The sequence below is a fragment of the Tachyglossus aculeatus genome, chromosome 20, assembly GCF_015852505.1.
Source record: "Tachyglossus aculeatus isolate mTacAcu1 chromosome 20, mTacAcu1.pri, whole genome shotgun sequence".
Classification (NCBI taxonomy): domain Eukaryota; kingdom Metazoa; phylum Chordata; class Mammalia; order Monotremata; family Tachyglossidae; genus Tachyglossus; species Tachyglossus aculeatus.
This window is the reverse complement of record NC_052085.1, coordinates 16,272,787-16,282,467: the sequence shown is the minus strand read 5'-3', so window position 1 is coordinate 16,282,467 and position 9,681 is coordinate 16,272,787. Positions and strand designations below refer to the sequence as shown.

Here is a 9,681-nt window from a genome sequence, read left to right as displayed (position 1 = left end):
TTGAGCGCTTACTATGTGCAGAGCACTGTACTAAGCGCTTGGGAAGTACAAATTGGCAACACATAGAGACAGTCCCTACCCAACAGTGGGCTTACAGTCTAAAAGGGGGAGACAGAGAACAGAACCAAACATACCAACAAAGTAAAATAAATAGGATAGAAATGTACAAGTAAAATAAATAAATAAATAAATAAATAGAGTAATAAATATGTACAACCATATATACATATATACAGGTGCTGGCTCTTCCCACTGAGCCACGCTGCTTCTCACCTGTAGAAAGGGGATGAAGCCTGTGAGCCCCACGTGGGACAACCTGATTACCTTCTATCTCCCCCAGCGCTTAGGCCGGTGCTTGGCACATAGTAAGCGCTTAACAAATACCGTCATTATTATTATCATTATTATTATACAGGGCAACCGGCAACGTTGAGATGAGAACTCCACGCTCTTTCCGTTAGGCCGTGCTGCTGGTTTAGTGGTTCCTTTAGTGGTCCCTTCAAGGCCCTACTGAGAGCTCACCTCCTCCAGGAGGCCTTCCCAGACTGAGCCCCTTCCTTCCTCTCCCCCTCGTCCCCCTCTCCATCCCCCCCATCTTACCTCCTTCCCTTCCCCACAGCACCTGTATATATGTTTGTACATATTTATTACTCTATTTATTTATTTTTCTTGTACATATCTATTCTATTTGATTTTGTTAGTATGTTTGGTTTTGTTCTCTGTCTCCCCCTTTTAGACTGTGAGCCCACTGCTGGGTAGGGACTGTCTCTATATGTTACCAACTTGTACTTCCCAAGCGCTTAGTACAGTGCTCTGCACACAGGAAGCGCTCAATAAATACGATTGATGATGACGATGGTTCTTCCGGTCTCCATCCTGTGGGTTTCCGTATGAGCTAATTCAATCAATCAATCGTATTTATTGAGTGCTTACCGTGTGCAGAGCACTGTACTAAGCGCTTGGGAAGTCCAAGTTGGCAACATATAGAGATAGTCCCTACCCAACAGTGGGCTCACAGTCTACAAGACTGTAATTATCATCATCATCATCAATCGTATTTATTGAGCGCTTACTATGTGCAGAGCACTGTACTGAGCGCTTGGGAAGTACAAATTGGCAATTACAAATTACAATTACAAAGTGTAATTCACTTTCTTCCACCCGGCATTAGAGTCTTCTCATTGCCGGAGTCCGGGGAGCGGTGATCCGCGCCCTCCTGAACAGCCACCGGCTTCTTAAACGTCCAAATTGGGAACGCTGACTGCGGTTTTCGGGAATTGGAGGACGCCTTCTTGCTGAGGCCCCTCTTAGGTGTGAGAGAGCGGTCCAGGAAAACCGTGCGATTCACAACTTCCTCTTTGGTAATGTATCCTAAGGTCAAAGGAGAGGACAAATGGGAGGGAAAGGAAGGCATACGCAAACCACCGTGGCATAAAGAAGCAGCGTGGCTCCGTGGAAAAGAGCCCGGGCTTTGGAGTCCGAGGTCACGGGTTCGAATCCCGGCTCCGCCGCTTGCCAGCTGTGTGACTTTGGGCAAGTCGCTTCACGTCTCTGGGCCTCGGTTGCCTCATCTGGAAAATGGGGGTTAAGGCTGTGAGCCCCCCCGTGGGACAACCTGTTCACCTTGTAACCTCCCCAGCGCTTAGAACAGTCCTTGGCACATAGTAAGCGCTTAATAAATGCTATTATTATAATATTATTATTATTTTATTATAATTATTATAATATAATAATATATTATGTTAATGTAATATAATGATATTCTTGTATTTATATGTTCTATTATATATTATATTGTTATAATATATTTTGTCTCCCCCTTCTAGACTGTGAGCCCACTGTTGGGTAGGGACCATCTCTATATGTTGCCAACTTGTACTTCCCAAGCTCTTAGTACAGTGCTGTGCACACAGTAAGCGCTCAATAAATACGATTGATTGATTGATGTATAATATGATGATACATTATTATTATTGTTATCTTTTATAACTCCTCTCCCCCTCGTCCCCCTCTCCATCCCCCCATCTTACCTCCTTCCCTTCCCCACAGCACCTGTATATATGTATATATGTTTGTACATATTTATTACTCTATTTATTTTACTTGTATATATCTATTCTATTTATTTTATTTTGTTAGTATGTTTGGTTTTGTTCTCTGTCTCCCCCCTTTTAGACTGTGAGCCCACTGTTGGGTAGGGACTGTCTCTATATGTTGCCAATTTGTACTTCCCAAGCGCTTAGTACAGTGCTCTGCACATAGTAAGCACTCAATAAATACGATTGATGATGATAACTAGTACCAATGAAAGTATATGACACAGGAACAAAATGTGATGGGGTTCTTGGAGCGAAGCCCTGCCGTCCCCTCTGGTCCCGTGAAACTGTGGTCAGTGCACTGTTATTATTATTCTCATTATTAATAATAATGACAGTATTTGTTAAGCGCTTACTATGTGCCAAGGACTGTTCTAAGCGCTGGGGGAGATACAAGGCAAGCAGGTTGTCCCACGCGGGGCTCACAGTCTTAATCCCCATTTGACAGATGAGGGCACTGAGGCACAGAGGAGTCAAGTGATTTGCCCGAAGTCACACAGTGGCAGAGCCGGGATTGGGTCCCACGACCTCTGACTCTCAAGCCGCTGCTCTTTCCACTAAGCCACGCTGCTTCCCTATGGAATAGGGACCACCGCCTCATCCCCCTTGAGGTTCTCCCCTCTAGGAAGCGGCTTGTCTCTATATGTTGCCAAGCTGTACTTCCCAAGCGCTTAGTACAGCGCTCTGCACACAGTAAGCGCTCAATAAATACGATTGAAGGAAGGCCGGCTAGGGAAACGTGACTTCCAGGTGTGGACTTTTCTTCACTTCCCTGTTCCTCAGGTCCCTCATCTGGAGAATGGGGATGAAGACCGTGAGCCCCACATGGGCCAACCTGATCACCTTGTATCCTCCCCAGCGCTTAGAACAGTGCTTTGCACATAGTAAGCGCTTAACAAATACCGAAATTATTATTATTATTGTTATTCACAAAACCCCACCCGACCCGGCTGGCTCCTGAAAGTACAAACATCAGCTAAGGAAGTCTCTTTTCTCACCTGCCTTTCATTCATTCATTCAGTCGTATTTATTGAGCGCTTACTATGTGCAGAGCACTGTACTAAGCGCTCGGCGCTTACTGTGTGCAGAGCACTGTACTAAGCGCTTGGGAAGTCCAAGTTGGCAACATATAGAGACGGTCCCTGCCCGACAGCAGGCTCACAGTCTAGAAGGGGAGGAGACAGACAACAAAGCAAAACATATTAACAAAATAAAATAAATAGAATAAATATGTACAAGTAAAATAGAGTAGTAAATATGTACAAACATATATGCATATATGACAATTGATTTTTTTTGAGCTTTAGGATATTATAAATATAAATAAACTGGTGCCTTGCATCTTCTCTGAGTGCAGCCTGTCGTTGGCTGGTTCTCCGAAGCTTTCTCCTCACAGATAAATAACCAACCTCCACAATTCCTCAATTCCGCATCCCTAGCAGCCCTTTCCAAACCGGGCGGAGTGAAACCCAGCGCTCACACTCTCCGAGCAATTTTTTATGCGAAGCGGCCGGGTGTCCAGTTCTGGGCATCAGGGAATTCCGGTTTTAATTCCTGCTCAGTCATTTTCCTGCTCCGTGCCCTTGGACGAGTCACTGGACTTCTGCATGCCTCAGTTTGCTCGCCTGTAAAATGGGGAATAAATATCTGGCCCCACTCTTCGACCGGGAACCTCGGGTGGGACAGGAATTGTGTCGGATCTGACTATAGTTTATGTATCACAGTGCTTCATACATAAGAACTTGAAAATAGTACAATAGTTATCATTATTATTATTATTATTGCATCCCTCTCCCTTGAACTTGGCTTCATCCTTCATCCTACAGCTTCCCGTTTCCGTCGAGGAATGGCGCTTACCCAGTCTCCACTGGTTCTGGAGATTGAAGACGTACTGTTGGCGCAGATTTTCCCTCAAATGCTGACTGTCATAAATCCTCATGATACTGCTGAGGTAAGCTTGCTGCCCTCTCTTTAGGCCCTGGAAGAACCAAGAATCCCAGTGTCTGGGTTTATTATATGAAAATACGTTGGGCTCACAATTGTCTCACAAACCAGCCTTCTTGAGTGTTTTAAAATAGGTAGCAATAGGGCTATTTGCTTTTTTTGCTTTCCTATTTCCCTTTGCTTTCATGTGAGCCCGTGGTTGGGTAGGGACCGTCTCTAGATGTTGCCAACTTGTACTTCCCCAGCGCCTAGTACAGTGCTCTGCACACAGTAAGCGCTCAGTAAATACGATTGAATGAACGAATAAGCAAACCTACATCAGTTGGCAGGAAAGCAACCAATCATGTTTATTAAATTTATTGAATTGTGTGCAGAGCGCTGGGGAAGTACAAGAGTCGGTGGACACGTTCCCTGCGCACAATGAGCTCATAGGAGGGAGGGAGAAGGTCCAAAGAGGAGGGATGGAAGGTAAATGAACAAAGGGATTCTTGTGGGAATCCGTGCAACGTGGGATTGGGAGTCGCAGACCTAGCTCTTGACTTCTCTGCCATTTAACTTCTCCGTGCACATTTTCCTCATCTGCAAAACGGCGATTCAATACCCGTTCTCTCTCCCCACTCGGACTGTGGAACGGGGATTCTGTCAGACCAGATTAACTCGTATTTAATTCCATGCTCGGGACATAGTAATCACTTAATGAACACCGCAATTATCATCATGGTGGGCGGAGAGCAGTGACGATCCTCACTGAGGATTTCGGGCCCATTTCGGAGAAGGTGAAATGGAGGTCTCGGGAGGCAAAGTGGATTTGATTTCCCATCTTTCACTACTAGGCCTGGTTGGGTAGGGACCATCTCTATGTGTTGCCAACTTGTACTTCCCAAGTGCTTAGTACAGTGCTCTGCACACAGTAAGCGCTCAATAAATACAATTGATTGATTGATTGATTGATTGATCTACGTTCGCCCAATTTGGGGAGACAGTAGGTTAACTCATTTATGCTTAGCTATTCCTTGGATCTGTGGTGGTGACTTTCAAGTTAACTCCCATCCTTCTGAGACGAAACACAATCCAGATGAATGAACTAGGTTCGGGGCGTACGCCACCTCCAAAACCCGGGACCCCCCGAAGTGTCCTGTGCATTCTAGGGGCACCAAATCTAAAACACGTGGGACGGTCGCAGTCAAGCAATGGTATTTCCTGAGCGCTTACTTGGTGCAGAGCACTGTACTAAATGCTTGGGAGAGGATAATATTGAATGAATGAATGAATGAATGAATAGGCACCATCTCTATATGTTGCCAATTTGTCCTTCCCAAGTGCTTAGTACAGTGCTCTACACCCAGTAAGTGCTCAATAAATACTATTGAATGAATGAATGAATAATGGAAATAGTTGACATGACCCTGCGTATCATTCATTCATACATTCAATCGGATTTATTATTATTATTAATAATAATAATAATGATGACATTTATTAAGCGCTTACTATGTGCAAAGCACTGTTCTAAACACTGGAGAGGTTACAAGGTGATCAGGTTGTCCCACAGGGGGCTCACAGTCTTAATCCCCGTTTTCCAGATGAGGTAACTGAGGCCCAGAGAAGTGAAGTGACTTGCCCAAAGTCACACAGCTGACAGTTGGCAGAGCCGGGATTTGAACCCATGACCTCTGACTCCAAAGCCCGGGCTCTTTCCACTGAGCCACGCTGCTTCTCTTACTGTGTGCAGAGCACTGTACTAAGCGCTTGGGAAGTACAAGTCGGCAACAAATTGAGACGGTCCCTACCCAACAACGGGCTCACAGTCTAGAAGGGGGAGACAGACAACAAAACAAAACATGTAGACAGGCGTCTAAACTGTCAGAATACATAGAATTATAGTTATAGGCACATTGTTAATAAAATAGAGTAGTAAATGTGTACAAGTAAAATAAATAGAGTAATAAATCTGTACAAATATATACAAGTGCTGTGGGGAGGGGGAGAGGTAGGATAGAGGGGGAGGCGATGGGGAGGAGGAGAGGAAAAAGGGGGCTCAGTCGGGGAAGGCCTCATGGAGGAGGTGAGCTCTCAGTAGGGCTTTGAAGGGAGGAAGAGAGCTAGTTTGGCGGATTTGTGGAGGGAGGGAATTCCAGGCCAGGGGGAGGACGTGGGCCGGGGGTCGATGGCGGGACGGGCGAGAATGAGGAACAGTGAGGAGATTAGCGGCGGCAGAAGAGGAGCAGAGGGTGCGGGCTGGGCTGGAGAAGGACAGAAGGGAGGTGAAGGAGGAGGGGGTGAGGGGATGGACAGCCTTGAAGCTGAGGGTGAGGGATTTTTGCTTGATGCCAATTACCAGGAGATTCTTGGGGTGCCTGAACTGGTGAGAGTGGGGAACAGTGGGAAACCCTGAGGACCTTCCTTGGGGTGAGGATAGCTCAGAGATTTGAAGTGACTTGCCCAAGGCCACACAGCGGACAAGTGGCAGAGCTGGGATTAGAACCCATGATTTTCTGTCCCCCAGGCCCATGCTCTGTCCACTAAACCACCCTGCTCCTACTTCAAACTTTGCATCCTCCTTTTTCTTAGGGAGGATTAACTTAGTTTACTCCTTTACCGACAATGCTGGTCTTAAAAAGGCCCCCCCCCGAAAAAAACCAAGGAAAGGTAAATTCCACCGAGTTTGACCTCTACCTTCAGTAAAGCGGCTTCCCAAGAAGAGGACGGGGAAGAGATTTGTTTGGGAGGAGAACTTTGGAGCCCTCCTTGCTCTTTCCAACTTTCTCTCATCTTCTTCCTGCCCATCCAATGGAAAACAAAGAACAAGTCAGTTAAAAAAGACTTGATTTATAGAACCATTGAAGGAGCAAGCCTAAATATAAATAAAATGAATCAACCAGTGGTATTTATTGAGTGCTTATTATGTGCTGAGCACTGTCCTTGGGAGAGAAAAAAAGTGTTAGAATTGATAGACGTGTTCCCTGTCCACAAGGAGCTTATTGTCTACAGGGAGAGATGGACATTAAAATAAATTACAAATAGGGGAAATGGGAATTTACCAAAAAGCTGTGGGAAGTGGGGTGAAATCAAATGATTACGAAGTATAGATCCAAGTGCAGAGGAGGTGCAGAAGAACGGCCACATAGGAGAAATCATAATATGCAGATTTATCACTCTATTTTACTTGTATATATTTCCTATTCTATTTATTTTGTTAGTGATGTGCATTTAGCTTTAATTCTATTTGTTCTGACGACTTGACACCCATCCACATGTTTTGTTTTGTTGTCTGTCTCCCCTTTCTAGACTGTGAGCCGGTTGTTGGGTAGGGACCATCTCTATATGTTGCCGAGTTGTACTTCCCAAGCGCTTAGTGCAGTGCTCTGCACCCAGTAAGCGCTCAATAAATACGATTGAAGGACTATGCGGTATTTACTCACGTAATTGCCCGTACTGGACGATTTCCCTCATCCCCCACCAGACACCATCCCAGTTTCAACAATAGCAAAAAAAAAAAACTGGTGTTTTCACACATTTCTTCTCTTTTACAGTGGAGTTTAAGTGTGTCAGGATCGCTTCTCCCTTCTTACAGAATAAAGGAGTCACTGCTCTCAGGGAAATTACTTCGAAAGTCCATGATTTACTGCTGAGAGAATGATGGCTGCCATTTTTGCTTATTAAATTGTTGCCGTTAAAAGTCAGTTAAGTTTATTCAAATGGACTTATGTCCATATTTATTCTATTTATTTTATTTGGTTTATATGTTTTGTTTTGTTGTCTGTCTCCCCCTTCTAGACTGTGAGCCCGCTGTTGGGTACGGATCGTCTCTATATGTTGCCAACTTGTACTCCCCAAGCGCTTAGTACAGAGCTCTGCACACAGTAAGCGCTCAATAAATACGATTGAATGAATGAATGAATGAATGAATGGACTTACCCCAGAATACAGCTTCTGTAGAAAGTGGTATCTGTGGACAATTCGGTTTCTTCTCTTCGGGACCTTAGGTCTGTTTCTCTCTCATTCTTAATGCGGCGGAGGCTCATTCTGTTGACAACCCGATATCCTAGCAACATCGAACGACAGAAGCAAAATGTTCTCAAATTCTGGCTGAATCTCAAGTGAATTCTGCCTGCACTTTTTAGTTATTTAGTTATTTTTTTAAACTTTCTTCCCCAAGGTCAGTGCGTGGTTTTCCAGGCCGGGTGTTAGCTTTCGGGAGCTCGTGTTTCTTCTCTCTGTAGAAATCTCGTCCACAAGAGTTTGTTCTCCTGAACTAAGGCAGTTTCTTGGAGAAGGGAAGGCCGGCTGGGATTCAGGAGTTAGCTGCCTCTTCATGACGGAGCTTGGGAAGCTGAGGCGTCTTTCAGGAGAGATAGAGGTCTCACTTGTTGCTTTCAAATGCCGCAGAGTAAAAAATTGATGGGAAATGGAAAGGGCTGAGAAGCCAGGAGAGTTCTGCCGCCCTGTGTGAAAGCTTGGGAAGCTGAGGGGTCATTTAGGAGTGATAGAGGTCTCACTTGTTCCTTTGAAATACCACAGAGTAAAAAAGTGATGGGAAATGAAAAGGGCTGAGAAGCCAGGAGAGTTCTGCCGCCCTGTGTGAAAGCTTGGGAAGCTGAGGGGTCTTTTAGGAGAAATAGAGGTCTAACTTGTTGCTTTGAAATACCACAGAGTAAAAAAGTGATGGGAAATGAAAAGGGCTGAGAAGCCAGGAGAGTTCTGCCACCCTGTGTGAAAGCTTGGGAAGCTGAGGGGTCTTTTAGGAGAGCTAGAGGTCTCACTTGTTGCTTTGAAATACCACAGAGTAAAAAAGTGATGGGAAATGAAAAGGGTTGAGAAGCCAGGAGAGTTCTGCCACCCTGTGTGAAAGCTTGGGAAGCTGAGGGGTCTTTTAGGAGAAATAGAGGTCTCACTTTTTGCTTTGAAATACCACAGAATAGAAAAGTGATGGGAAATGAAAAGGGCTGAGAAGCCAGGAGAGTTCTGCCGCCCTGTGTGAAAGCTGCCTTTCCCATATATCTATTTCTTGAGTGGATTGAGAGTTAAATGCCCCTGTTTACATTTCACTTCCTTCTTTGCATTCTTAAAAGATAAGAGGACTTGTTTTTCACACCAAGTAGACACTCAAATGCTACTGTTATTACTACTTCTGCTACTCCTACTTCGACTCCGACTCCGGGTCAGGATTCTGGTAGGAGTCAGTGTGGGATGCTTAGTTTTTCAAGAAAAGGCAGGAAAATGGGAAACGGAAAGCAGGCCATGGTCTGAATCTTGTTAACCCAGTGCTGTAAGCCCGTTGTTGGGTAGGGACCTTCTCTATGTGTTGCCAACTTGAACTTCCCAAGCGCTTAGTACAGTGCTCTACACACAGTAAGCACTCAATAAATACAATTGAATGAATGAATGAATGAGATCAGGAGCAGATGAGGAATCAGTGTGAAGTTACTGAATCAGCTCCCTCAAACCGATCTTTCCCTGCTCCAACGCATGGGTCAGTCAGCTGGGAATAATAACAATAATAATTATGGCATTTATTAAGCACTTACTATGTGCAAAGCACTGTTCTAAGTGCTGGGGAGGCTACATGGTGATCAGGTTGTCCCACGGGAGGCTCGCAGTCTTAATCCCCATTTTCCAGATGAGGTAATTGAGACCCAGA

At 45.0% G+C, this 9,681-nt stretch overlaps 1 protein-coding gene across 1 annotated transcript; it reads right to left on the bottom strand.

Annotated features, from left to right (window-relative positions):
* Positions 1-1,062: 1,062 nt before the first annotated feature.
* FAM216B (family with sequence similarity 216 member B) lies at positions 1,063-8,095 on the bottom strand. Its single transcript, XM_038761652.1, has 4 exons — positions 7,959-8,095; positions 6,717-6,819; positions 3,954-4,074; positions 1,063-1,371 (listed from the first exon to the last, which is right to left on the bottom strand). Exons 1-4 carry the CDS (start codon positions 8,093-8,095, stop codon positions 1,148-1,150), a joined length of 585 nt encoding a protein of 194 aa, XP_038617580.1. The 3' UTR covers positions 1,063-1,147.
* Between the last annotated feature and the right edge of the window lie 1,586 nt (positions 8,096-9,681).